General features: G+C 42.2%; 1 protein-coding gene across 1 annotated transcript in view; it reads right to left on the reverse strand.

Annotated features, from left to right (window-relative positions):
• The window catches only part of CEP128 (centrosomal protein 128), a 163,289-nt gene that overhangs the window by 73,391 nt on the left and 62,704 nt on the right, over positions 1 to 27,194 (reverse strand). Inside the window, exons 9-12 of the mRNA XM_024192734.1 lie at positions 25,427 to 25,513; positions 23,335 to 23,409; positions 12,588 to 12,720; positions 10,301 to 10,461 (exon numbers count right to left, since the gene is read on the reverse strand). Coding sequence (XP_024048502.1) covers positions 10,301 to 10,461; positions 12,588 to 12,720; positions 23,335 to 23,409; positions 25,427 to 25,513 — 456 coding nt within the window. The remainder of the gene's footprint in view (positions 1 to 10,300; positions 10,462 to 12,587; positions 12,721 to 23,334; positions 23,410 to 25,426; positions 25,514 to 27,194) is intronic.

Here is a 27,194-nt window from a genome sequence, read left to right on the forward strand (position 1 = left end):
TAATGGATAGGATTCCTAGCTCCATTTTCTTTTGACAGTGGCCCCTGAGGATTCCATGACTGGCACCAACACAATGGGGGAGGGATAGCTCAGTGGTTTGAGCATTGGCCTGCTAAACCCAGGGTTGTGAGTTCAATCCTTGAGGGGGCCACTTAGGGATCTGGGGCAAAATCAGTACTTGGTCCTGCTAGTGAAGGCAGGGGGCTGGACTTGATGACCTTTCAAGGTCCCTTCCAGTTCTAGGAGATGGGATATCTCCAAAAAAAAAAAAAAAAAAAAAAAAAAATGACCTACCGCCCATATGGTAATCCTTTTACTAGGGCTCTCAGCAAGATTTCTGGTTATTGCCGCCTGTTTGCTTACAGATTTGGGCACACAATCACAACACTCATATCCTGAATTCTTTATATTGGCTGCCTTCACTGATATTATGTTAGCACTTCTAGGTTATAAAATCTTAGTGGCAATCCTGGCTACATTTGAGATCTCTTCCTTTAATTCCACCCTTAACTCCCTAGTCTGCACACTCTAAACTTTTTTAAAAAACGCCTTAAAACACAGTCATGCCTAGACACACTCTCCTCTTACGGTCATAATAAAAAATAGTTGGGAAAGTGGTGGCGTTGTTTGGGGGGGGGGGGGGGGGGAGGAGGATGATTCCCTCTCTTCCCCCTCAAAAACTTTCAAAAAATGTTTATCTTCAGGCAGAATCCAAGCCCTGACAAATAGATTTTTTTAAAATTTACAGTAACTCCTCGCTTAACGTTGTAGTTATGTTCTTGAAAAATGCGACTTTAAGCGAAACGATGTTAAGCAAATCCAATTTCCCCATAAGAATTAATGTAAATGGGGGGGAGGGGCTAGGTTCCAGGGGAAAAAATTTCGCCAGACAAAAGACATTATATACATATACAGTATAAGTTTTAAACAATTTTAAACAATGTAATACAGGTATAAAGTTTTAAACAAACAATTGAATCCTGTACTCAGCAATGGTGATTGTGAAGTTTGGTTGAGGTGGTGGATTCAGAGGGTGAATTGTCCGGCTGCTCCTCTTACTATTCTTTCCAAAGTGCCGGGGGGTGCTTAACCTCCGGCTCTGCCCCAGGCCTGCCCCCACTCCACCCCTGCCCCCAAGGCCTCACCCCTGCCCCGCCTCTTCCTGCCCCTGCTCCACCCCCTCCCCCAAAGCACGCCGCGTCCTCGCTCCTCCTCCCTGAATACTGTGAAACAGCTGATTGCTGCGGACGGAAGGTGTGGGGGGGGGGGGAGCTGCACGCCACGTCCTCGCTCCTCCCGCCCCCCTCCCCACAGCCTCCTGAATGCTGCAAAAGAGTCGATTGCTGCAGGCAGGAGGCGCGAGGAAGGAGGGGTGGGGCGCTGATTTGCGGTACCTGCCGCAGGTGGGAGGCACGGGGGGGGGGGTGGAGGGGAGCTGTTGGGGGGCTGCCAGCCCACCCTGGTTCCAAGCCCTGACCCGCTAGCTCCAACGGGCTGCTCTTCCAGAGAATCCCGCAAGTAGTGGACAAAGTACTGTACTAGCAGGCGGAAGCCAAACAACATTATAAGTTAACATTGCGTAACTTTAAATGAGTACGTTCTCTAATAGATCAGCAACGTAACAATGAAACAACATTAACCAGGACGACATTAAGTGAGGAGTTACTGTACTTATAATTAGCTCCATATTTATTACTTTCCTCTTCAATCCCTTTTTATCTATAGGGATCCCCTTGATATTTATGGAATAACAGCGAATGTCAGAGCAGAGTTTAAACACATTCTCATTACATTCTTTTAGCTGTGTTTTAATTTGAAACCCAAGTCAAGAATTGAACCCAAACAAAGCAAAAAGAATAGTGCACTAATCTACTGTATTTCCACTAAGGACTTAATTTACAATAGTTTCAATTCAATTCCACAACATTTAATATGAGTGAATGAGTAATTTCATCTTTGTTAATAAGAATATGTATATTTCACTATTTGAATGTGTAACAATGGTTTTAACAATTAATAAATTAAAGCTAAATATTCCTATACTTATTAGTTTTATTTAAGAACCAAATCCTGTAACCTCTGTAATCTTATCTAAAGCCTAAGTCAAGTCTACATTATCCCTTTCATCTTTTACACAATAACTGGTCAGCCTGTTCTGGGACACTGGAATTACAGACTTATTCAGCCTATAAAACTTTACAATACATTACATTGTGTCCCAATTTCTCTAATCAGATTAATTTTTATTATTACTTTTTTTAAAACAGTTTCACAGTTTAGTACTCTTAACAAAACTGGGGGAAAGACACTGGAACATTGATCTTAACTCTTATGTCACCAAAATAACATCAATCATTCTTATTCAGGTTCCTGTGCAGAAGATTTCAACTAAAAATATCTGGAGCATCTATAAGGAACTATTAAATTTAGATACTGGTTTATGGGACATAGTAGATTTTCCTTCCTGCTCTGTACTTCCAGACCCTCACTTAAAAAAAAAAAACCACCAACATGACCATAAAACTTGAAATCAAAAATAAATTTTAGGTATATAAAATTCAACTGCAATGCATCACTCTTCAAAATGCTTATGAACATTTAAAGTTGGAGTGGGAGTAAGGATAAATCATCTGGTATAATTTACTATAAAAATCAAAGCTAGTACCTCATACCACAGTTAGCTACTGTAAGTAAAAACATTCTATGCTGACACAATCATAATGAGGCACATCTCGCCCCATTTCATCCATCATATTAGTCATTTAAGGAAGTTCCTCTATGTTATTTTCTCTTCCTGCACAAGTATCTTGGCAATAGTCACTAGTTTCTAGTGATAATGGTTATGGCTTGCCACTCTATCACTTTCAACGTTTAATCTAAAATTATATACCTTATTATTTCTCTCCTTAAGTTTCTTCAGTGAATGCAAAATTCAAATATTAGTTTATTTCAGTAAGACTGACTCCAAGATGATAGAGAAGAGACACAGATTAAATAAGGGAGAACCACTGATCAAGGACGCTTGGTATTCTTATGAATAAAAAATGCCTAACCAAGGTTAATGAGATTCAACTTGACATTAAAAGAACAGAAGAATTTATTTTGTATGGCCAGTATATATGGTGATTTAAGGTCTTGGGTAAGTTTTGAAAAGTACATTATGAAAACTCAAGTTAGCTTCTTCTAATTTGGGTTGAAAACGCTACCTTCCTGTTTTTCCTCAAGCATCAAACTATTGCTTGTATTGTTGGGCAAAAACTTATGCAGTCACGAAGGCAGAGCTAATATCCATTAAAAGATTTCAACTTTCCAGGAATAATTTGTGTTTTTAAGCAAATGTCATAAGAAAAATATATATAAACCTTATCAACATGCACTATTATATAACACTAATTCAATGTTTAAGACCTAGTCAAACATAGTTCCTGCAGTGTCTGCTGGTCAGTGATTATAAATGGATTTTCCACTTGCTATCTTTCTTTTGATGCAAGCAATTTAAAAATAACCATGTTTGTGGATTTTTAGACCTCTTAATTGATCTGTATTATTCGTCAGTTATTCTCTATTTGAATGCCACCCTCTTATTAATAAAAGGGAAGGCCATTAACTGAATTTTAGCTGAGGACAAAATTAATTCAGAGGCTACAAATTGCTCTTAAGTTTGAAAACGTGTACATTAACAAACGGTAAGTCTACATAGCAATTAAACACCCGCAGCTAGCCCATATCAGCTGACTCAGGCTTGTGGGGCTCAGGCTGCAAAATTGTGAAGGAGAGGAGCATCCCAGAGCCCAGGCTCCAGCCTGAGCCCGAAAGTCTACACTGCAATTTTACAGCCTTGCAAATCTAAGTCAGCTGACATGGACCAGACAAAGGTGTTTAATTGCTGCGTAGACATATCCAAAGAGGCAATCCTACAGCAAAAGTACAGCGATCTATCCTTCCCCCGTCCCCTCAAAAATCCAATACAGTCATAGTGGAATGGTCCAACGTTCAACAGTTACACTGTTCAACAGGCCCACTTTATTCAAGATTTGGCCCCCCGCAGGGCAGTTGGACTTGGACTTGGGCTTGTGCTTTGGCTCTGGCCCCCGGCCCAGGGCGGCGGGGCTTGAGCAGGTTCAGGCTTCAGTCCCCCCTCCTAGGGTCATGTAGTAATTTTTGTTGTCAGAAGGGGGTCGTTATTAAGTTATTTGTTAAACTTGAGCGCTTTTAAAAAAATTATCTTTCATTAGCCTGGGAATTTTATCTTAAATACAGCACTCTAAAGCAAATTTTGCTAGCACCAATTTGAGAGGGATCCATAAATATGTTAACACAAGCAACAACAAAAAATCAATATTTCTCATCCGGTTTTGTAAATATAAGCATTTTGAACACAAAGTTAAGCCTCTAGATATCTTACCATCCCATTTTAGCTTAGAAAAGTCCTCAACCTAGTACTTCTAATAACAGATGACAAATTCATTACTAAAAACAGGTCCTCGGAAAAATGGAAGTTTAATTTTTCTGAGCAGGGTGTCCATATTTGATATAATTTGATTACACAATAATAATGGAAATTAAGCAGTTTGTTTCAGATGCAATCCTACATTGATTTTAAAGCTGCAGTTCTTATTGTCCATTTATGCTATCTAAACTTAATTAATAATAAGCACTAGTGTACGGCACTTCAAAGAACAATAGACAGGTTTTAAGAGTATTTTTTAAAGAACTGCACCAAGTTATTTTTATACTTTGTTATCTAGCTTTCTAAAAGTGTTATATACTTCAGGATCTAACTGGTTACTCATTATTGATATATCAAAGTCCTTAATAATATAGGACATGAGTACTTTCAGCCAGGAGGATAACTTGTAACCTCATATAGTGTAAAAGCAAGTAGGTTGTCCTTGTTGGTTGCCCTAATGGTTAGTCTGAAACAGACCAGTAGTAGATCCATGGAGAAGATTCTACCTCTGAGCAGAAAATCCTTCATTAGGATGTCCCTCATAACTATGAATATTTTCCTGTTCAGCTCTGTTACCTCATAACCATTTAACTCCTTCTGTGCAAATCTAGGCTAGTTGTTTGTAGGTGGGAGAGGGGAAACCTGATGCTGATAGTTGGTTGTTGGCAATGTGGCTTAGCTTTCAGTTAATAGGTGTACCAGACCCAGGAGTCCGAAGAATAGAATGAAATTATTTTAATACAGAATTTAATAATTCAGTACATCTCAATATATTTCAGATATGCTAGCTGCCACCTATTACCATAACGTCTGAACACCTTCCACATGAAATCACTAGTAATAGCTAAGTTCCTAGAGAAGATTGCAAATATATAAAATCTCCTTATGTTCTCCCTTTAAAATGAGATTGTCTGATACTGTTTTCCAAATTCTCTCACTAATAAAGATCTTAATTTACTGTCAATGAATTTACATACATTATGTCCCTTTATGGCTTACATGCTAGATAAAATAATACCTATTAAAAGACACTTTTCTAAATTCCAAAAAACATTGCATGGATTTTGAGCCCCAAGACTGACTCTCATTTAAGTCAATGAATGTCAAGTGACTACTAAAAGCCTATGCAATGTTTTTAAAATGTACCCCTTATTTCTCCTGATTGGCATAATAGACACACTCTAAAACAGTTTATCCTTCAGGGACTTTACCAGAAGTGACAAAATTGGAGTAAGTTCAAAAATACAGATCTCAGGATCTAAAAATTTATGATATCATGACATTTCAGTTAATAATCAATCAATACAAAACTTTCAATATGTAGAGTGCACATTTCTACTTAGATGTAGGCTCCCTGACAGAGGGACTGTGTCTTCATTCTTTATGCAAGAAACCATGCACACATAAAACACTATATATAGATGATTAATAATTGCACTGATACTTTCCATACATAGAATTATGGTTTGAAAGACAAATTTGCATTTCTATTCTTTAATTCTTCAAAGGTTTATTGTAGTTATAGTGCAGCAGAAGTACAGCAGTAGTAGAATATACTGTCTCAGATAACAAGGTACCTCAGGAGTCCAGTTTTAGCTCAAAAATATTATGGAGCTGGGGCGTGATACTTTTGGTCTGAGAAATGGGAGCAAGCAGTAGATCTCTAAACACTCCCAAGAATCATTCCACAGAGCATCGATAGCAGCCTCTGAGAATGTCAGATCTATATTTTCACAAAGATGTGTAATAGGTGTTAACCAAAGGAGCAAAAAGAGGGGGAAGAGGAGGAGAAAACCAGACAATGAAAGCAAAGGCAATGGCACAGACTCAGTTGCCAAAAGAAGGAGAATAAGACAGAGGTGAAAATTCTGCAAGGTAATAACACTGTTCAAAGGGGTTTAGAGAATAGATATCAAAGGAGGGTCAGAGTGACTATTTCAGTGATATTCAGACTGAGGCTTGCGAGCCGCAAGTGACTCTTCAATGTGCATTCTGCGGCTCTTTGCAGCACATATTAAAACACTGTGTGATTTTAATTATTAAAATATCAGGATGCTTTTACTATGTTAACAATTGTAGCTGATAAAATAATAATACTTGGTCAGTCATTTTGCTGTGAGAATAAAATGTATATATATAGTATGTATATATATATATATATATATACACACACACACACACACACACACACACGGCTGGATTTAGGGGCAGGTGACCCCAGCGACCACCTGAGGTGCCGGGCTTGGGGGACACCGGGCTCAGGGTGCTGTTTTTGTTGTTAGCGACAAAAAGGAAAATAGAACATTTGAAGTAAAATGTTTCATGTATTCCGTATGTGATTCATTTTCACTAACCCCTGAGAATGTACTAGACCTTTGTGGAATCTCATGGAACCTTCCAGACTTTTTGAGAACTACATTTTCCTTGAACCTCCTAGAATGTTGTCAGCCATGCCCTCATGAGTATATAAGGCACAGGATAGTCTGAACCTTGTTTTATGGTGTAATTGTGAAAGTGTATTTGTGTTTTAAGATTTGAAGAGTGTAAGTAGTGACTAATGAAGGACATTTTTAATGAGACACCAGAGATATCTAATGAACCCCTATCTATGAAACAATATAAAAGAAATATTGTTACTTCTTTTGTCATGTTTAATACATATTGTTCGATTACTTTCTAAGACTGTGGAACATAGACTTTTGCTGTCCCTAATACAGTCTGTTTTCCCCCAAAGAAGGCTTCAGGAGCTCAGTATAGAAAGCAAAAAACTCAATTGCAATCTAGTTTGCAGCAAGGGGCAAATCTGATGGGAAAATATCTGAAACAGAACAACATAGACCAGGCTTTAGGCAGTAGCAATCATCCCAGTGCAGGAAAAATTGAGAAGTGAAGTCCTATTACTAAGGAATTAGCAGATTTACCTAATGATAAAGAATGGAAATGTAAAGAAAGTGATGGAGAATCATCCAGTTTTCCTGGTGGCATAAAGGAGAGTGATGATAGGGAAGAATTGGCTCACATGAAAAGGAGAGTAACGATAAAGAAAAATCTGGTTTACATGAAAAGGAGAGAAATGATGAAGCATCAGCCACACATGATGACAGAAACAACGAGAAAAACTGCACACCACAAATTGATATATCAGATCCTGCTTTATGGCCAGTGATCCTAAACTCTGCCATACAATTTCGAACAGGACAGGCAAAATCGAGGATATGACATTTCCAGTAAATAAGCAGAAGCAACTCTTCTCAAAGTCACACTGCAAAAGAGTACTCAAGAATGGTGAGAAACAGAATCAGCATTGGCTGGTTTACTCAAAATCAACTGACAAACTGATCTATTTTTCTTGTAAAATATTTAACAAGAATGCCAAATTGTTGCTTGTGCTTTCTGGGTACAATTGCTGGCATAATTTAGCTGATGCTCTGAAGCAACATGAAAAGTCACTGGGTCATTTTACGGCCCAATCCAAATGGACGAGAGTCGAGTCCAGGCTCAAGCTGAATAAATGCAAAGATGCAGAAAACCAGTACATTATTCAATGTAGAAACCGAGCATTGGAGGAACATGTTCAAGCATCTGATCTGAATTACCCTCTTCCTTGCAAAGAATAATTTGACTTTCTGGGGCTCGTCTGATATATTGTTCACTGAACATAAAGGTAATTTCCTTGGTTTGGTAGAGCTCCTTGGGAAATACGACGATGTCATGTGTAAGCACCTAAATCAACTAGTTTGTAAAGAAGCTATGGACCATTACTGCAGCAAAACAATTCAAAACTAATTGATTGACTTTATGGCAAGGAATGTGCTTAACAACATATTGATGCAGCTCAGCAAAGCAAAGTACTATGCTGTAATAATGGACTGCACTCCCGACATTAGTCACAGTAAAAAAAGATGTCATTTACAGTAAGATTTGTTGACAAGGATGGGTGTAGCCAAGTAAAGGAATACTTGATCTGTTTCCAGTCTGGACAACTCTACTGGAAAAGCCTACCAGAACTGTTTATGAACGTTATGAATGAGAATAAAATAAAGCTTCAGGATTGCCATGGCCAAAGCTATAACAATGGCACAAACATGAAAGGAAGAAACAGTGGCATCCACGCAAGGATCCTTGAATTGAATCCAAGAGCTTTCTTTATGCCTCGCGGCTGCTATTCCCTCAACCTGGTTGTGTAAGATGCAGCGTCATCTTCTTTAGATTCAGTATCTCTCTTTGGAGTACTGCAAAGGATATATGTCTTGTTTTCAGCATCAACTATCGGGTGGAAGATATCACCATGTCACAAATCTGACCATGAAGCCACTAAGTGACACTCGCTGACAGAGTTGCATTGACAACGTAAGGTCAGTGAGGTACCACGTGACTGTTGTTTATGACGCCCTGATGGAACTGGCGCCGTTGAGTAGAGGCCAGAATACAACACAAGGCGCAAAGCCCAGTAAACCAGATCACTGACTTCAAATTTCTGGTCTCAATTGTGGTTTGGCATGATATCCTGTTCCAAGTCAATGTTGTAAGTAAGGCATTACAAACTCAGTAAATGGACATTGTGACCACTACTACTTTGATGAGAAGCTGACTTGATTTTGTTGTGGCCTACAGAGACAACACATTTGAACATGCCATCACAGCTGCCAAAGAAATGGCAGAAAACTTAGGAGTTGAGCCTGACTTTAAGGAAACTCATATTAATCATAAGAAGAAACAGCTTGGTTACAAGGGCAGAGATATGGGGATAGGAAGCTTGGATGAAAAATTCAAGAGGGAGGTTTTTTGGTTGCTCGTTGACACTGCTCAAGTGTCCATCAAAGAAAGGTCTGGACAAATGAAGCACCACGAAAAGACCTGGAAGTTTTTGTATGACCTTAGTAAGCAAGAAAACACTCGAACAATTGTACGGACCTTCACCAGACTCTGACACATGGGGAATATTCAGATGTCAATGATGAAAACCTCTGTGTTGAACTGGACAACAGCGATCACATTTTGCAACAGAGGAAGCACTCTCCACTCCAAGTTCTCCTACTCAGTCATGATGCAGAGCTGGAGAACCCTTTTCCTAATGTGTGGATACTTTGAGGATTCTGCTCACGCTGCCGGTAATAATCGCACGTGGTGAGCGCAGGTTTTCGAAGCTCGAGCTCATTAAAACATATTAAATTGCCAATGGCCAATGAAGAAACTGACATCGCTTGCTATTCTATTGCTTGAAAATGGCATTGTCCAGTTTTTGGATCTCTGATGCTGTGCTTCAATTCGGGAGGACAAAAGGCGAGAAGAGCAACTTTTTGAACTAAAGGATAGGGTTAACATTCTAAGGCTGTCATCTACTCTAATACTATTTAATACTGGTCCACCCAATGTTCAATTTCTTCATGTTAGTACATTTCAGTTATTCTTAAAATTAAAAAAAAGTTTCTATAAACAATTCTTTTTATTTGCTTACATATGGCATAATTTACAGATCCTAGTTTACAAATTTATCTTATGAGACAGGGATAAATCATGCATGCAAATCGTGTATCAAAGTCGTGAAATGGGCTACAAAAGCAATAAAAAATAAGGTATTCAAAAGTTTAACAAATGGAGGGGGAGCACCTAAGATGCTCTTCACCTGGGGCCCCATCTGTTCTGGGGGCGGCCCTGTATATACAAAAATGAAACAATGAATTCACATTACTGTGGCTCTTTTTTTTAATGTTAACCGCTAATATGGCTCCTGAACCACTAAGATCTGAGTAACACTGGAATATTTGTTTGGGAGATTTATGTCACCACCCAACCTAGCACATCACCTACCACAAACACATGGGAAACTACTTATAAAGAAAATGTTACCTCTATGTGCATTGCAAGTTGTGCTTTCTCCTTATCCTTGTGCTCAATGCAACGCTTCAACTCCTCTACCTCTGACATGACAGCACTATGATTCAGCTTTGCTCTTAACTCCAGGATCTGTTTCTCCAATTCTTGCTTCTCCCGCTCAGACCTTTCAACAACTACAAAACAGTGTGAGCCATTTGTGAACAAACAAATAGAATTGATATGCCAAATGAAAGCACTAAAATCTAGAAATTAAATTTCTCATTCCTATCTTTGCAGTACAATTTTCTTCTTCCCATATAAATTATTGGGTTTTAATGGTAACATATGAATATCCCACAGCTATTGATTTTATTAGTGTACAACCAGAAGATACTGAAAGTTAAAAAAGTATGATTTCATAGCTAGGGAGATATTAGCCTTCTATTCACTGCAGCCAAGCCATTTCATGTTCTCTTCCTCCTTTGTAGGCAGATTTAATATAGGAGTGAAAAAAACATGGACGAAATGGGAGTTTTACCACTGACTTCCAACAGAGCCAAAATTTAACCACATTAAGGTAAAGTCACAAGATCTGGATGCTATACTATTAGAGAAGAGTACTTTATAAAAAACTGTCACAATGTATCACTTTTTACTATATCTAGGTAAGTATGTGAAGTTTCCAATCTTATCCAGAACTTATAACGTAAATTTCTATCTAAAAATTGCAGTAATTATATCAGCAGTTCCTCAGCTGACAATCAAGGTTCTTCAGTTTATAACCCATTAGAAAACCTCAGTTCCTACCCCTTTGCATGAGTCTCTGTTCTATCCCCAGACTACTTTCTGTTGAAACGTTTGCTTAAAGCTCTATTCCTTTTTTTGGTAAAATTGCTCCAGGACAGGTTTTGTGTCTTTCTTTGCATTTTTATAGCAACTTTTTATAGCATAGTTATTATAATTGCAAAACAAGTGGTGGAAAGGAATTTTAAATGTGCAATATAAGGCTCTCATACTATTGTCACAAATAAGTTCAATTTTAAGCAAAATGGTCACTTTATCAGGTGGTTCAAAAATGGCTAACAATTCACCCTCTTCTGAAAAAACGAAGTATTTGATAAAGGACTATAGGTTCTTCAGTTTTCTGAGGAAAGGAAGATTTTTATAAAACACGGAATCACAACTCCATTTTAATGACCATAAGAATCTGTCTGGATGCAAGAGGAATTCAGCAGCTGTAATATGAAGTTACAAAAATAGAAAGTAGGACTTAACCAAGCTGATGAAAGATTCATTGGGATATTGAACCTACCCTAGAGACCACCTAAATCACACAGAAGTGTGTCACTATACATGATAGACCATAGTGACTCCAGAAGATATTGACTTTTTTAAAAACACACAAGTCAAGATGCATTTAGAGAGCTTAAGTACAGATCAATTTGTAATTTTTTATCCAAAAATACTTTAGAGACATTATGGCCTACTATGCAATTACCTGTTGAGATTTTAAATACACCTCTACCCCGATATAATGCGACACAATATAACACGAATTCGGATATAATGTGGTAAAGCAGTGCTCCGGGGGGGGCGGGGCTGCGCACTCCGGAGGATCAAAGCAAGTTCGATATAACGCGGTTTCACCTATAACGCGGTAAGATTTTTTGGCTCCCAAGGACAGCATTATATCGAGGTAGAGGTGTATATTTTTAAAATTCTGAATACCAGGACCTATTTTCACATTTCTAAGATGTCATAAATACAAGCATTAACTGAATGTGATTGAAACTATATTTTCTACTTCTCCCTAGAATAAGTTGTCATTTCTGAAGGATAATTTGGAGGTTTAACAGGCAGTTTAGCAGCCTTCTTAATTAAGGAAAAATCTACACAGTGAGGTGAATCTTGCACTGTGCTGCAATGTGTTAACCTCATGATAGGTAGAAATACCAACATTTCAGAAAAAGACTATCAAAATTTTTATCGTAAATCTTTTGATACTATAAAAACGGTTCAAAATTTCTCTTCTGTGAAGAAACCATTGATGCTGCTCAATTTAATAATCCTATAAATTTAGAATTTTTTTAAAAATAACCAGTATGAAGATAATATATTTCAGTCTTCTCATAACTTTTGTTTCTCATAACGACTTAGCTACTAACATCTGACACCAGTACAAACAAAAGTTAATTGAGCCAAGAAGATAACTAGCTGTATTAGTCCAACCAACAGAGGATCTAGATTACAACTCAAAGACAGAGATCATTCTCTTGCAAAGTCGTAAATTTATGTCCCGAAAAACAGGAAAAGGCTGTACCTGATCTAATTCTCCTGTCGTCCTCTTGCTCATCATGGCAGCCTTGGCGGTGCATGGCAACCTGTGAAACTTGATGCTGCAAATCCATGCGGTCTGCTTCTGCTTTCAGTAATTGGGAATGGAGATCCTCAATCTAACAAATAGACAAGTACCAAACATTTAATAAAACAAAACAAAAATGCAAACAATTCTACCAAACACCATAAACATTAAAAGACTTGATATAATTACAACTTCTTTAGCAGATCCCTAACTGCTCAGAAAGGGCAAGCAAAAAGAAATGAAAGTTCATTCCTAGATATGGTCAGAAAGGAATAATCAAAATACCGGATGAGCTAGTATAAATCATCACATTGGCAGTTGCAAGGAAAGGCTTTAATCTAAACCAAGCCATGTTCTAATCATTCTCACATGCTGTAATTGACTTATTCTATCTCTATATCTGATTCTAGTGGGGGGGGGGGGAGGCAACAGATTGCAGTCATCAGAAGTGTGATATTAACATATCAATGCTTCTTTAGTATAAGAGGATTCTGCAGCTCACTTACAATATATTCAGAAAGAAAATGAATGTCACATATTAACAATACTGTACAATATTAACAATACAAAGAGCATTTGATAGAGCACCTTTAACGTGTGTGTTAAAACAAGCCAAGCACAGAACCAGAATTAAAGCAAAAAATATTATTCTTAATCCACCTCACTGTGCCTAGGTATTTCAGCATGTATGAGACATATCTTCTGAGGTACCTACACACAATGGGCTGAGTTCAAAATAAAACAACCGTACAGATTTCTGAGTTGAAAATGCTAACAAAAGTCAAACAATGAATGCTAATGGAACTGAGCCCCAAATCCCCCTCAACCAATTTCATCTCTTTTTCTAGCTCTCCAAAAAAAAAAAAAAAAGAGGGGGCAGGTAAAGCACTGAGTAAATAGGGAGAGTTTCTGATACTATAAAATATCAGAGGGGTAGCCATGTTAGTCTGTATCCACAAAAACAACAAGGAGTCTGGTGGCACCTTAAAGACTAACAGATTTATTTGGACATAAGCTTTCGTGGGTAAAAAACTCACTTCTTCAGATGCATGTGTGAAAATTGCAGATACAGGCATAAATATATATTGGTACATGAAGAGAAGGGAGTTACCTTACAAGTGGAGAACCAGTGCTGAAGGCCAGTTCAGTCAGGGTGGATGTGTTCTACTCCCAATAATTGATGAGGAGGTGTCAATATCAAGAAAGGGAAAATTCCTTTTGTAGTGAGCCAGCCACTCCCAGTCCCTATTCAAGCCCAAATTAATGGTGTTAAGTTTGCAAATGAACTGGAGCTCTGCAGTTTCTCTTTGAAGTCTGTTTTTGAAGATTTTTTGTTGAAGAATGGCTACTCTTAAATCTGTTATTGAATGTCCAGGGAGATTGAAGTGTTCTCCTACTGGCTTTTGTATGTTACCATTTCTGATGTCTCATTTGTGTCCATTTATCCTTTTATGTAGAGGCTGTCCGGTTTGGCCAATGTACATGGCAGAGGGGCATTGCTGGCACATGATGGCATATATCACATTAGTAGATGTGCATGTGAATGAGCCCCTGATGGTGTGGCTGGGTCTTATGATGGTGTCCCTAGAGTAGATATGGGGACAGAGAAGGCAACGTGGTTTCTTACAGGGATTGGTTCCTGGGTTAGTGTTTCTGTGGTGTGGTGTGTAGTTATTGGTGAGTATTTGCTTCAGGTTGGGGGTCTGTCTGTAAGCGAGGATTGGCCTGCCTCCCAAGGCCTGTGAGAGTGGAGGATCGTTTTCCAGGATAGGTTGTAGATCGTTGATGATGCGCTGGAGAGGTTTTAGCTGGGGGCTATACGTGATGATCAGTGGTGTTCTGTTATTTTCCTTGTTGGGCCTGTCCTGTAGTAGGTGACTTCTGAGTACCCGTCTCGCTCTGTCAATCTGTTTCCTCACTTCCCCAGGTGGGTATTGTAGTTTTAAGAATGCTTGATAGAGATCTTGTAGGTGTTTGTCTCTGTCTGAGGGATTGGAGCAAATGCGGTTGTATCTTAGGGCTTGGCTGAAGACAATGGATCGTTTGAGGTGTCCTGGATGGAAGCTGGAGGCATGTAGGTAAGTATAGCTCAGTAGGTTTCTGGTATTGGGTGGTGTTTATGTGACCATCACTTAATTTGCACTGTAGTGTTCAGGAACTGGATCTCTTGTGTGGACTGGTCCAGGCTGAGGTTGATGGTGGGGTGGAAATTGTTGAAATCCAGGTGGAATTCTTCAAGGGCCTCTTTCCTGTGGGTCCATATGATGATGATGTCATCAATGTAGCGCAAGTAGAGGAGGGGCGTTAGGGGACGAGAGTTGAGGAAGCGTTGTTCTAAGTCAGCCATAAAAATGTTGGCATACTGTGGGGCCATGTGGGTACCCATAGCAGTGCCACTAACTTGAAGGTATAAGTTGTCCCCAAATCTGAAATGGTTGTGGGTGAGGACAAAGTCACAAAGCTCAGCCACCAGGTGTGGCATGGCCTCATCGGGGATACTGTTCCTGACAGCTTGTAGTCTATCCTTGTGTGAAATATTGGTGTAAAGAGCTTCTACATCCATGGTGGCCAGGATGGTGTTTTCAGGAAGATCACTAATGCATTGTAGTTTCTTCAGGAAGTCGGTGGTGTCTCGAAGATAGCTAGAAGTACTGGTAAAGACAGTACTGTCTTTTCCGTAACTGGTGTTCTTCGAGATGTGTTGCTCATGTCTATTCCACAATAGGTGTGTGTGCTCGCCACATGCACCGGTGCAAGAAGTTTTTCCCCTAGCAGTACCCATAGGGGAGTGCCCCTAGCGACCCCTGGAGTGGCGCCTCCATGGACGGTATAAGGGGCATTGCGCGCTCCTCCCACTCTCAGTTCCTTCTTGCCAGTGTTGCCTGTCTAGGGTGCACTAATAATATTAATTTGGATAATATGGGAATTTAATTCTTATTTAATTTAATATAATTAATTAATATTAATAATAATTAATCATTAATATTAATTACTATGGGTCTTAGGCTCACCAATCTGTTTGATCAGAAGATAAAAGTTCTTGTCCCGAATCAGGCTCCACAGAATTTACAAAGGACCCTCGGGGGTATGCCAGGAAGCTCACACTGAGACAGATATAGCCTTAAAGACTTTTTATTAAAATCAATAATAGTAAGTAAGTGGTAAAATACTCAGAGTTCCAAAGTTACAATTGCATTACTGCTATTCAAAAGACACATACGATAATATAGTATTATATGCAACAAAGCTTTGGTTAATATACTCACACCCTTCCTTGATAACCTGGTGGTAAGAGACACAGGACCAGACTTGCAGTTCAGGTTTCTCAATTCTTGAGTGAGGGATGCAGTGCTTAGAAAAATCTAATGCTAAGAGCTATCAAAACTAAATTAGGGTTTACTTGACTAACAAACTTAAAATCAAAACCTAATAAACAAACTAAGAATAAAACTTAGGGAGACCAAGCTTAGCCTAGTTCCCTTGAAACTTAAAGTTTAAGAAGAACAAGTATAGCCTACTAATAGTAGTAGCCATAGTAGATAGATAGAAGAGGAATAGGAATAGAGATAGAGTAGAAATAGAATACTCTAGCAAGGTGGGTGTTACCTCTTTTATAGGGCACAAGTGCCAGAAATCCTTCCTCCTATGCCCAAATTTCATTCCTCACCCACAAAATGTTAGGGTACGCTTACCCCATAGGCTAGTATGTTTGTGCGTATTGATGACATGTACATACGCACATACGTTTCCTTGTGGTGTACCTGTTAAGTCTGTGGGTACAACACTGAAAAAAACCCTTTGCCATTCTCCATTATCTATTGGTCTAGATAAAAGGTCATAGACATAGACATGGGTACTTATCTATTTAGATAACAAGATGTAGGTCAACTTTGCTTTCTGGGTAAAAGGTCTTAATATAGATATGCTAACTTTGCCTTAGCTTAACATACAGGATATGGCCTGTAGGTCTCTTGCATTATAGACAAACTTACTTTAATATAAATTTATAAACCTATTACAATAAACCAAATACTTAAACTATAAGAAAAGATATATATATGCAAGCAACAGATTAGTCCTATAGGCTACACCAGACAACTCCAACAGAGGGGAAGGAGGGCAGGATGTGGAATAGACATTAGCAACACATCTCGAAGAACATCAGTTACGGAAAAGGTAACTGTCTTTCTTCGAGTGATTTCTCATGTATATTCCACAACAGGTGATTCCAAGCTATATCTGTTGGAGGTGGGTAGGAGTTCACAAACTCTCGGGACGGAGCACAGTCCTGCCGAACCTGGCGTCTTCTCTGGTCTGGGAGACAATCACGTAATGAAAGGTGAACACGTGAACTGAAAAACAGGTGGCAGCCCTACAAATGTCCTGAATGGGGACATGGGCTAAAAAGGCAGCCGACGAGGCCTGCGCCCTAGTTGAATGTGCCCTCACAATCGACGGCGAGGGGATACCCGCCAAGTCGTAACAGGTATGGATGCACAAGGTGATCCAGCTGGAGAGCTGCTGAGTGGAGATCGGCCAACCCCTCATGCATTCGGCCGAGGCGATGAACAGCTGCGAAAACTTCCTGAATGGCTTAGTCCGCTCCAGGTAAAAGGCCAGAGTCCGTCTAACATCCAGCGTGTGGAGGCGGCGCTCCTCACTGGATGCATGGGGCTTGGTGCAGAGGACCGGCAGGAAAATATCCTGACCCATGTGGTAGGCGGAGACCACCTTCGGGAGGAATGAAGGATGTGGGCGGAGCTGGACCTTATCCCTATGGAACACTATGTACGGGGGCTCAGAGGTCAGGGCCCTGAGTTCTGAGACCCGTCTAGCAGATGTGATCACCACCAGGAAGGCTAGCTTCCACAAGAGTTGTGACCAGGAGCATGTAGCTAACGGCTCGAAGGGGGGACCCGTCAATCGGGCCAACACCAAGTTCAAGTCCCACTGTGGGACTGGGGGCCTAACGTATGGGAAGAGATGATCCAATCCCTTAAGGAATCAGCCAGTCACAGCATGGGAGAAGACCGTGTGCCCCTGCACCGGCGGGTGGAAGGCCGATATGGCCGCCAAGTACACCTTGATGGATGAGGGCGCCAGGCCTTGGGCTCTAAGGTGCAGGAGGTTGTCTAAAATGAACTGGATCAGGGTAGCCACGGGGGAAACACCCCGCTCAGCCACCCACTGGGAAAACCGAGACCACTTTGCCAAGTAGGCTCGAAGCGTGGAGGGTCGCCTGCTTTCCAAGAAGATGCGCTCAATCCCCTCCGAGCACGTCTTTTCCTCCCGGCCTAACTATTGAGCAGCCACACTGTGAGGTGGAGTGCTGATAGGTTGGGGTGGAGGAGGCAGCCCTGGTCCTGGGAGAGCTGGTCCGGGCAGGATGGCAACGGCCATGACAGGGCGACCGCCAGGCTCGTGAGGGTCCTGTACCAATGTTGCCTGGGCCACGCCGGGGCAATCAGGAGGACCCGGGCCCTGTCCGTCTTTATCTTTTTCAGGACCTTGCCGATCAGCGGTATTAGGGGAAAGGCATAGAGAAACTGGCCCGACCAGGATGGGAAGAAGGCATCGGAGATAGCGTCCATTCTCAGTCCCCTCCAGAGCAGAAATGGGGACACCAGCAGTTCTGCCGAGTCATGAACAGGTCCACCTAGGGAGTTCTCCACTCTTGGAAAAGTCTGTGCACCTCTGGGTGTAGAGACCACTCGTGCCAAGAGGAGAAGTCTCGGCTCAGGTGATCTGCCTGCGAATTCCGGGCACCCGATAGGTGGTAGGCCTGTAGGCAAATGTCGTGGGCTATACAGAAGTCCCACAGCCTGAGGGCTTCCTGGCAGAGGGCAGAGGAGCGGGCCCTGCCTTGCCTGTTGATGTAAAACATCGAGGCCGTGTTGTCTGTGAGAACGCTGACCACTCTGCTCTCCAGGTGCGAGCAAAAGGCCATGCACGCCAGCCGGACCACCCTGAGTTCCTTGACATTATGATGCAGGGCGAGGTCCTGCGCAGACCACAGACCTTGGGTCTGAACGTCCCTTACATGGGCTCCCCACCCCAGGTCCCAAGCGTTGGACACCAGCTCCACCGACGGGGGCCTGCCCCTGAATGGGACCCCACAGAGCATTTTCCCGGGGAGGACCACCATTGTAGGGAGGCGATCACCAGCTCGGGCACAGTGAGGACCTTGTCCATCCTGTCTCTTGCCTGGGAGAACACCGAGGCCAACCAGAACTGGAGGGGCCTCATCCTGAGTCTGTGTGGCGAACCACATATGTGCATGCCAACATGTGACCCAGGAGCTGGAGACCCGCTCTGGCTGTTGTTACGGGAAACCTTATGACTGTGTCGATGAGCCCTTTCAGGGTCTCAAATCTGTCCGGTGGGAAGGAGGCCCTGGCCGACGTGGCATCCAGGACTGCCCTGATAAACTCTATGCGCTGTACTGGGACTAACGTGGACTTGGTGTCGTTCACCAACAGGCCCAGAGTGGCGCACATTGACAGGAGGAGCGCCACATGATCCCGCACCTGCGACCGGGAGCTGCCCTTGACCAGCCAGTCGTCCAGATAGGGGAAGATCTGGACCCCATGACGTCTAAGGTAGACCGTCACCACAGACATGCACTTTGTGAATACCCTGGGAACAGTGGACAGGCCAAACGGAAGGACCGTAAATTGGTCGTGCTCCTGCCCAACCGTGAAATGGAGGAAACGCCTGTGCCCCTCGAATATGGGGATGTGGAAGTACGCGTCCTGCAGATCGAGGGCGGCATACCAGTCCCTGGGATCCAGGGAGGGGATGATGGAGGCCAGAGAGACCATGAGGAACTTGAGCTTTACCATGTACTGGTTCAGGCCTCGCAGGTCCAGGATGGGCCTGAGCCTCCCTTTGGCCTTCGGGATAAGGAAATAGCAGGAGTAGTACCCCTTGTGTTTGAACTCCACTGGCACCACTTCTACCGCTCCTAAGCCAAAGAGCCGCCCCACCTCCTGCTCGAGCAGGGCCTCGTGAGAGGGGTCCCCCAGGAGGGACGGGGGCGGAGGGTGGATGGGTGGGATAGAGGTAAATTGGAGGGTGTAGCCCCGGGAGATGGTGTTGAGGACCTGTTGGTCCGAGGTCAGCCACGACCATTCCGGGAGAAAAGCACACAACCAGTTGGAAAAGGGAAGCTTTATTGCGGGTGGATCCCTGATGTGAACTGGTAGGTCGCCGTTTCCCTGCCTATTTGCCCTTGGAGGACCCAGGCTGGGGGGCAGACCGGGACTGCCTCTGCGGGTGTTTCTTATAGTCCCGCGACTTTTTATAAGCAGGCTCATATTTTGAGTGGGTGGCCTGGGTAGGAGCCTGCTGCGGCTTAAACTTAGGTCTAGCCGGAGCCAGAACATAGAGGCCAAGTGTCTTAAGCATAGTGCGAGAATCTTTCAGGCCGTGCAGCTTCACATCCATCTGTTCCACAAACAGAGCCTTTCCATCAAACGGGAGGTCCTGCAAGGAGTTCTGCGCCTCACTGGACAGCCCAGATAGCAGGAGCCACGATGCACTCCTCATGGACACCACGGAGGCCATGGGCCGTGCAGCCGTATCTGCCGCATCCAACGCTGCCTGCAGGTTTGCCCTGGCAGCCACTGTACCCTCCTCCACCAGAGCTTTGAACTCCTTCCTGTCGTGCTCCTGGAGGGAGTCCTCGAATTTGGGCAGAGAGCCCCACAGACTGAACTCATACCGACCCAGGAGAGCCTGATGGTTCGCCACCCGTAACTGGAAACTCAAGGATGAATAAACTTTTCTCCCAAATAAATCCAGCCTCCTTGAGTCTATTTTTCGGAGTAGGGGCTGGTTGGCCCTGCCGCTCCCTGTGGTTGACTGACTCTACCACCAGGGAGTTAGGGTCAGGGTGGATGTACAGATATTCATGTCCCTTGGCGGGCACAAAGTATTTGCGTTCCTCTCTTAGAGAAGGGGGGCAAGGAAGCTGGGGTTTGCCACAAGGCATTTGAAATTTTTGCTACCCCCTTGTGGAGTGGAAGGGCCACCCTGCCCGGTACCAAGACGGATAGGACATTGAAGAGGGAGTCCAAGGGCTCCTCCACCTCCTCAGCCTGAAGGTTGAAGCTTGATGCCACCCTTTTCAATAGTTCCTGGTGGGTTTTAGAGTCCTCCTGCAGAATGGAGGGAGGAGGGGCCATAATCGCCTCATCAGGGGAGGGTGAGGCGGCAGGCGTGGTACTTTGTGCGTCCGCCAGGACCGGAGGACCCACCACTTGGTCGCCCTCCGGGCACGGCACCGAAGATGCACATCCCACTGATTCCTTTCTTGGAGGCTGGGACGGGGAGGCCGACAGCCGTTCTGAGGCTCCGGCCACCAAGCGAGCCTCCACCGGGGGCTGCGTCGGGAGCCACGGGGCCCATTGGTACCACTGTGCCGGCCACGGAGCCCAGTGCCACTGCACCTCTGGTGAAGAAGGCATCTGGATGTCCAGAGAAGCCTGCTCCGAATGAGCTGGGCTATTCCGCTCAACCTGAGTGGGAGGCCTGGAGGCCGATGGGAACCGAGGATTGACCAACATGGGTCTAGCCTCTCCCCCGGTTTTGCTTCGGTGCCACGGCGGACTTCTTCTTAGCCTTCTTGGCGTGCCCCGCAGACAGGGAGCGGTGCCGACTGGTAGATGGCACCGATGGGTCACCGCGCACCGACACTGCAGTACCCGGTGCGGACTCGGAGCGGCGCACCGGAGTCGGGGTCAACGCCGACTCCATCAGGATAGCCCAGAGCCGAATGTCTCTTTCTCTCTTGGTCCAAGGATTGAAAGACCGGCAAATCTTGCAGCGATCGCTCAGATGGGTTTCGCCCAGACAGCGTAAACAGTTCGTGTGTGGATCACTCACTGGCATCGGTCGCCTACAAATGTTGCACAACTTAAAACCCGGGGCACGGGGCATGCCCCGGTCCGGGTGCACTAAACTAAACTAATCTAACTACTTCAGCAACAGGTACTACTACACTGAACGAACAAGAGTTCTGGAGGAAAGCTGCAGACAAGCTGGAGCAGAGCAGCTCCGAAGCACCTTCACTGGCAGCAAGGGTGGGGGGAGCGAGCAGCGCCCCTTATACCGCGCCATGGAGGCGCCACTCCAGGGGTCGCTGGGGTGCTCCCCTACGGGTACTGCTAGGGGAAAAACTTCCAGCACCGGTGCATGTGGGGAGCACACACACCTCCTGTGGAATACACATGAGCAATCACTCGAAGAAGTAGTGTAGGGTCTGAGGAGAGAGTCTAAATAGCCAGATAATCCTGCTCTAAGAGTGCCAATTCCTGAGATGATGGGGCGTCCAGGATTTCCAGGTTTATGAATCTTGGATAGCAGATAGAATACCCCTGGTCGAGTCTCTAGGGGTGTGTCTGTGTAGATTTGTTCCCGTGCTGTAGCAGGGAGTTACTTGCGCAGATGGTGGTACTCCTCAGTGGGATCGGAGGATAGTGGCCTGTAGAATGTGGTGTTGGAGAGTTGCCTGGCTGCCTTCTGTTTATAATCCACCAGTTCATGACGACTACAGCACCCCCTTTGATTATAATGTCAGAGTTGTTTCTGAGGCTGTGGATGGCATGGTGTTCTGTACAGCTGAGGTTATGGGGCAAGTGATGCTGTTTGTTCACAATTTCAGCCTGCGCACATCTGTGGAAGCACTCTATGTAGAAGTCCAGTCAATTTTCCCTCTCTTGGTATTGACACCTCCTCCTCAATTATTGGGAGTGGACCACATCCACCCTGACTGAACTGGCCTTCAACATTGGTTCTCCACTTGTAAGGTAACTCCCTTCTCTTCATGTGCCAATATGTATTTATGCCTGTATCTGCAATTTTCACTCCATGCATCTGAAGAAGTGAGTTTTTTTACCCACGAAAGCTTATGCCCAAATAAATCTGTTAGTCTTTAAGGTGCCACCGGACTCCTCATTGTTTCTGATGCTATACTGGATTCCCGGGTCTTTCAGATTCTACAGTTTCAGTGTGCCTTTTTCAGGCCCAAATATAGACAGTTTGCATAGTACTTTTACTATATTTCTATTGTAGCAAGTGTTTCTATACCACTCTGATGTCTGGAGTCACTAACTATCAACAATACTATGTACCGCATATCACAGAACAGTTACAAATACACAATATGCAAAAACACCATCTGAAATGCACCTAGAACAGTGCATGTGTTTATCCAATGTAAACAACTCAACTATTTAAAAAGTTGGAGGATAAAAAGTACACACATACAAAAGTGTGTTTGAGACGGTAATGCATTCAGAGACACTTAGAAATGCAAATGCCTACATAATGTATTATATATATTTCTTCATCCCCCAGCTGGATGTCTGCAACAAATGAAGCTCTCGGGAACAGTTTGTCTTCTTGATCCAGTCTATTTTTATAACACACACCAAGAATAGACACTGAAGGAGCTTCGGTAGATATCAACATGACATAATGCCATCGAAGGAATGGCTTTAGGGACTATTTTTAATGCTGAGAAGCTCCCATTTTTTATATGATCTTATGTAGATCAGTCTAGTAGGCATTGCTTTGTACACTTCCTTCCTTCCTCCCCCAAACAATGTTGTTATTCGAGTAACTGACAGCAAGATAAAAGAGACAGGCTTGAGCCTAGCTTAATATGAAAGGAGGAGGATTTTCATGGCATGAAAGTAGTTACCTGATGCAGAAGAGCTTCTCGACTGTCTTCTGACTGATCTAACTTCCTCTGGGACCGCTCCAACTCCTGCTCAAGCTTATAATTTGATTAAGGATGAAGAGACAAAGTTACACATTCATCCTGGTACTAAAATATTTTAACTATTTAAAACTAAACTTGTATTTAAAAAATAAAAATAATTTCTTATACTTCTAACCCTGAACATGTAAAGCAAACTGTGTTATAAGATGCTACAAACATATCTACAATTATTACAATGATATAGTTTATAAATTTATCATGCAGTATGTAATCATTTATCTCATATATACTCTGTACTACCACCTGTGGCTACAAAATGGTGTATGCATTCCCAAACTAAAACAATGTTAAAATGGGAGTTAAAACTGAGAGCACATATCACTAATTTAGGATAAACTGCCTTACAAAGATGACGCAATTATCCAAAAAATAAGCATTAAAAACTCAGGAAATTCAGAGTAAAAAGATTATGTTTAAAAGAAATCCAAACATGTTAAAATATGAAAATGCACAGGTAGGGCACTCAAACCATTTTAATTCTGCCTTTTAGCCATACCACACAATAACTATGGAATAATGACTGATATATAACAGAACTTGGTCCGAGATAATATGATACTCATTTTTAAAGAAAGACCGAGGGTGGGGGGAGGGGTTCCATTTTTTTCTCTTTGTGTTGTCATTAAACTGTTTTGTTACCTTGACTGTGCAATTCCATACTATGTGGTAGATAACAAAATGCTGAATTGGTTTTAGTCAAGCTTTAAAAAAAGTACTGCTCCAGGGTCAAGAAGTAATGTGTAACATTTTAGACTGAAAGGTAATAGACTGATAGTGTTATATGATCTGAAAATGACTTTTAAAAATGAAAATTCTTGTTGCTGCATGCTTCATTTATAAAAACTTTAAAAAGTGCATATAGTTGATGCTTCGCCTGATGGCTAGCACTTTATTGGCACTACCAGAAATAATAAATCAAATGGATGTTCAATTTCCATCAGTACTAATGCATTTAATCTTCTGTGTATGGTGCAGTTAATTCATCCCTGTAACTACTCTATTGAGACCCTCTCTGGAGGCAAAGTTATTTTTGGATAGAAAAAATTGTATTTGCATAAATGGCAGCATGGACGGTGGCACAGAAAGGTTTATCAGAGAAGCTGATAAATGGGCACACAAGCCTGGTATTAATGGCAGAGCAGAGTAGGTAGGAGACTGTGAAACAATACATGGGTGGATATAGCAGGAAAGAGCAAAGCTTTGAAGGTATTGATAACAAATCTGAACTTTATGCAGTGGAGAAAGGGTAGCCAGTGGAGAGATACAAAAAGGGGTGGCATGGTCAAAACTACTGGCAAAGAAGCTAATCTTAGCAACAGCATTTCTATGGACTGTAGGAGAGTTATATGGGTGTCAGAGAGGCCAGGAAGAGGAAGAGGAGATTTTAATAATCAAAATGGGAAATAATCCAGATGAGAGAGTGAGCTGCAAGGACGTAAAGAATATGTTAGATCTTAGAGATGCTGTGAAGTAGGAAGCCAATAACTTTGTACATGGTTTAGCTGTGTGGGGCAAGGTGAAGGGAAGTGTCAAAGTAATCCCTAAGCTACAGGCTTGACTGACTGGGAGGTTGCTGGTGTTGTCAACAATAACAAAACAGAAGGGTAGAAGTGAGGGCTTTGGAGGGAAGACGAAGAGTTCAGTTTCAGCCGTGTTTGCAGTGTATGGTGCTAAAAAGTACCTTGCCATTTTAAAAACTAAAAACACAGGGTTTCACACTGCTAATGCCTCTTACAAAAGAAGCAAGATGTGGCCTTAAACAAAACATAAGAACTGAACATTCTAGACCAGTGTTTCTCAATGACAGTCTGTGAACTGGCACCAGTCCCTGAGATCTCCCTGACACAGTTTAGGAAGGCAGCAAGCCAGTCCTTGGTATCAAAAAAGTTGAGAAACATTATTCTAGACCACAAGCAGTTGGAAACTATCACAACAGAAAAAGACTACACTGAAAACTTATTTTAAAAAATAATTTAAAAAAAGAGAAAATTAAATTAAATTAAATTCTTACTTTGCTCTTTTCATTTTCAGATTTCAAAAGTTTATTTTTCATCAATCCTTCCATTTCATCAGCTTTAGCATCTCGTTTCCTTAAAGCCTTAAAAGGGGAAAATATTGTGAACTTTATTACAGCAGAGTTACCGAATCCTCATTTATAAAATCTGCTGAAATGTAAAATATCAGCTGGTACATTTATTAAGAAAAAAAATATATAAGTTATAAGTATTTTTGTCTATACTTCAAATTTCTAAACAAAAACAATATAATATCTCTTACTGGGAGAGATTATATTTATTTTCACACACACACACCCCCAAACAGCTGTGCCAAATACTTATGAGTGCAGAGACAAGATTGACCTTGGCATCCTTCTAATCTATAAACTTCCAGACTCCAAAGGCTGACCCTTGCCTTTCCTGCATGGAAAAAGAATAGAAGCATGGTTCCCCTACAAATATGAACACTTTCTTTGACATGGGAAACCTACTACCCCACCTAAAATATGCTGGTAGTAGCAAGTACTATGTACTTGCATTAATTATGACCAGTACTAAGGAAAACATTATTAGATACTAAAGCTGAACCTGAATAGTGGCAAGATACCCACCTCTATCTATAACTGGACAGATGTCTGCACTTTATCCTATCAAACATAGACCCACCCACAATGTTCCACATATTCATTACTTCAAAGGCTGATAATTTCAACTCGTATCTTGGAATGAAGACACCAATCTAAAACGCTACCTCCTACAAAATCCAAAGATACGGTATCTATTCTGCTTAGTAACAGTTTACCACAAACATCTGCTTTCTGAATTCATTGTGGAACTAATGAAAAGTTCAGTTCAAGGTCTCTATCTTCATACTCAGAGCCCTTCTAAAGTGACCATGAACTCCTACAATAGCTGTGTACAACCAGAACAATTAAACTGATGACCACCAGTAGAACACTTGAGCACGTGGAAACAAAATTTTCATAGCAGCTGGATCTAAACTATGAAACTTGTTCCAACAAGGTAGAAGAATTATCACAGACTTCACCACTTTCAGAGCTCATTTCTTCAACTTAGTTTTCCCTCAAAAAGTTCTTCATTCACACAAAAAAGCGCATTTACACAATGACAAATAAAAACAATTCTGAGAGTTAATCAAGCTATTTATTTTACTGGCTGAGAAAGGAGACTAAGTTTGTTGTATTTCAATTTAAAAGATACTTAGGTACAATGGTGACCGGGTCAGTGTTGATAAACAAAAAGTGAGAACTCTGTTATTCTCCAACAATTATATCAATTCAAAAAATATGTTCATGCAATCTACTTAAGAGTTCAAAGCCACACAAGAGTTAGGTGTTCAAAGTTAAGGTTTCTGCAGCAGTTACAACTCAACTCCCTTGCGCATGTGCATTACTTCAGACTGTATATGCTGTTACACACACAAATACAGACATGCATGAGTGCACACAGCAAGACAGAATTATGATAGCTTCAGTATCTATAACTATGGTGTCAAAGGGTCGATGGCTCCTTTAAGATGAGTCCAGGCCGAGGTTAACCATGACAAGTTAATTTAAGGGGAACAAGCCTATCTAGGTAGCTGAGTAACAAGCACCTCAGCCTGAAAATGGCCAACAGGCTCAGTTATAGGGAGGTGTTCACAGAGAGAGGAGCTCTCCTACTAGAGAGGAGCTCCTAGAGAATCACAGGCCCTGAGGAGGAGGGCTATGCAATCCCTGAGTCCTAGGACAGAGACTTGATTTTAAGTTTATTTGTATTTAA

The sequence above is a fragment of the Terrapene carolina genome, unplaced genomic scaffold, assembly GCF_002925995.2.
Source record: "Terrapene carolina triunguis isolate 2854851 unplaced genomic scaffold, T_m_triunguis-2.0 Scaffold96, whole genome shotgun sequence".
Classification (NCBI taxonomy): domain Eukaryota; kingdom Metazoa; phylum Chordata; order Testudines; family Emydidae; genus Terrapene; species Terrapene triunguis.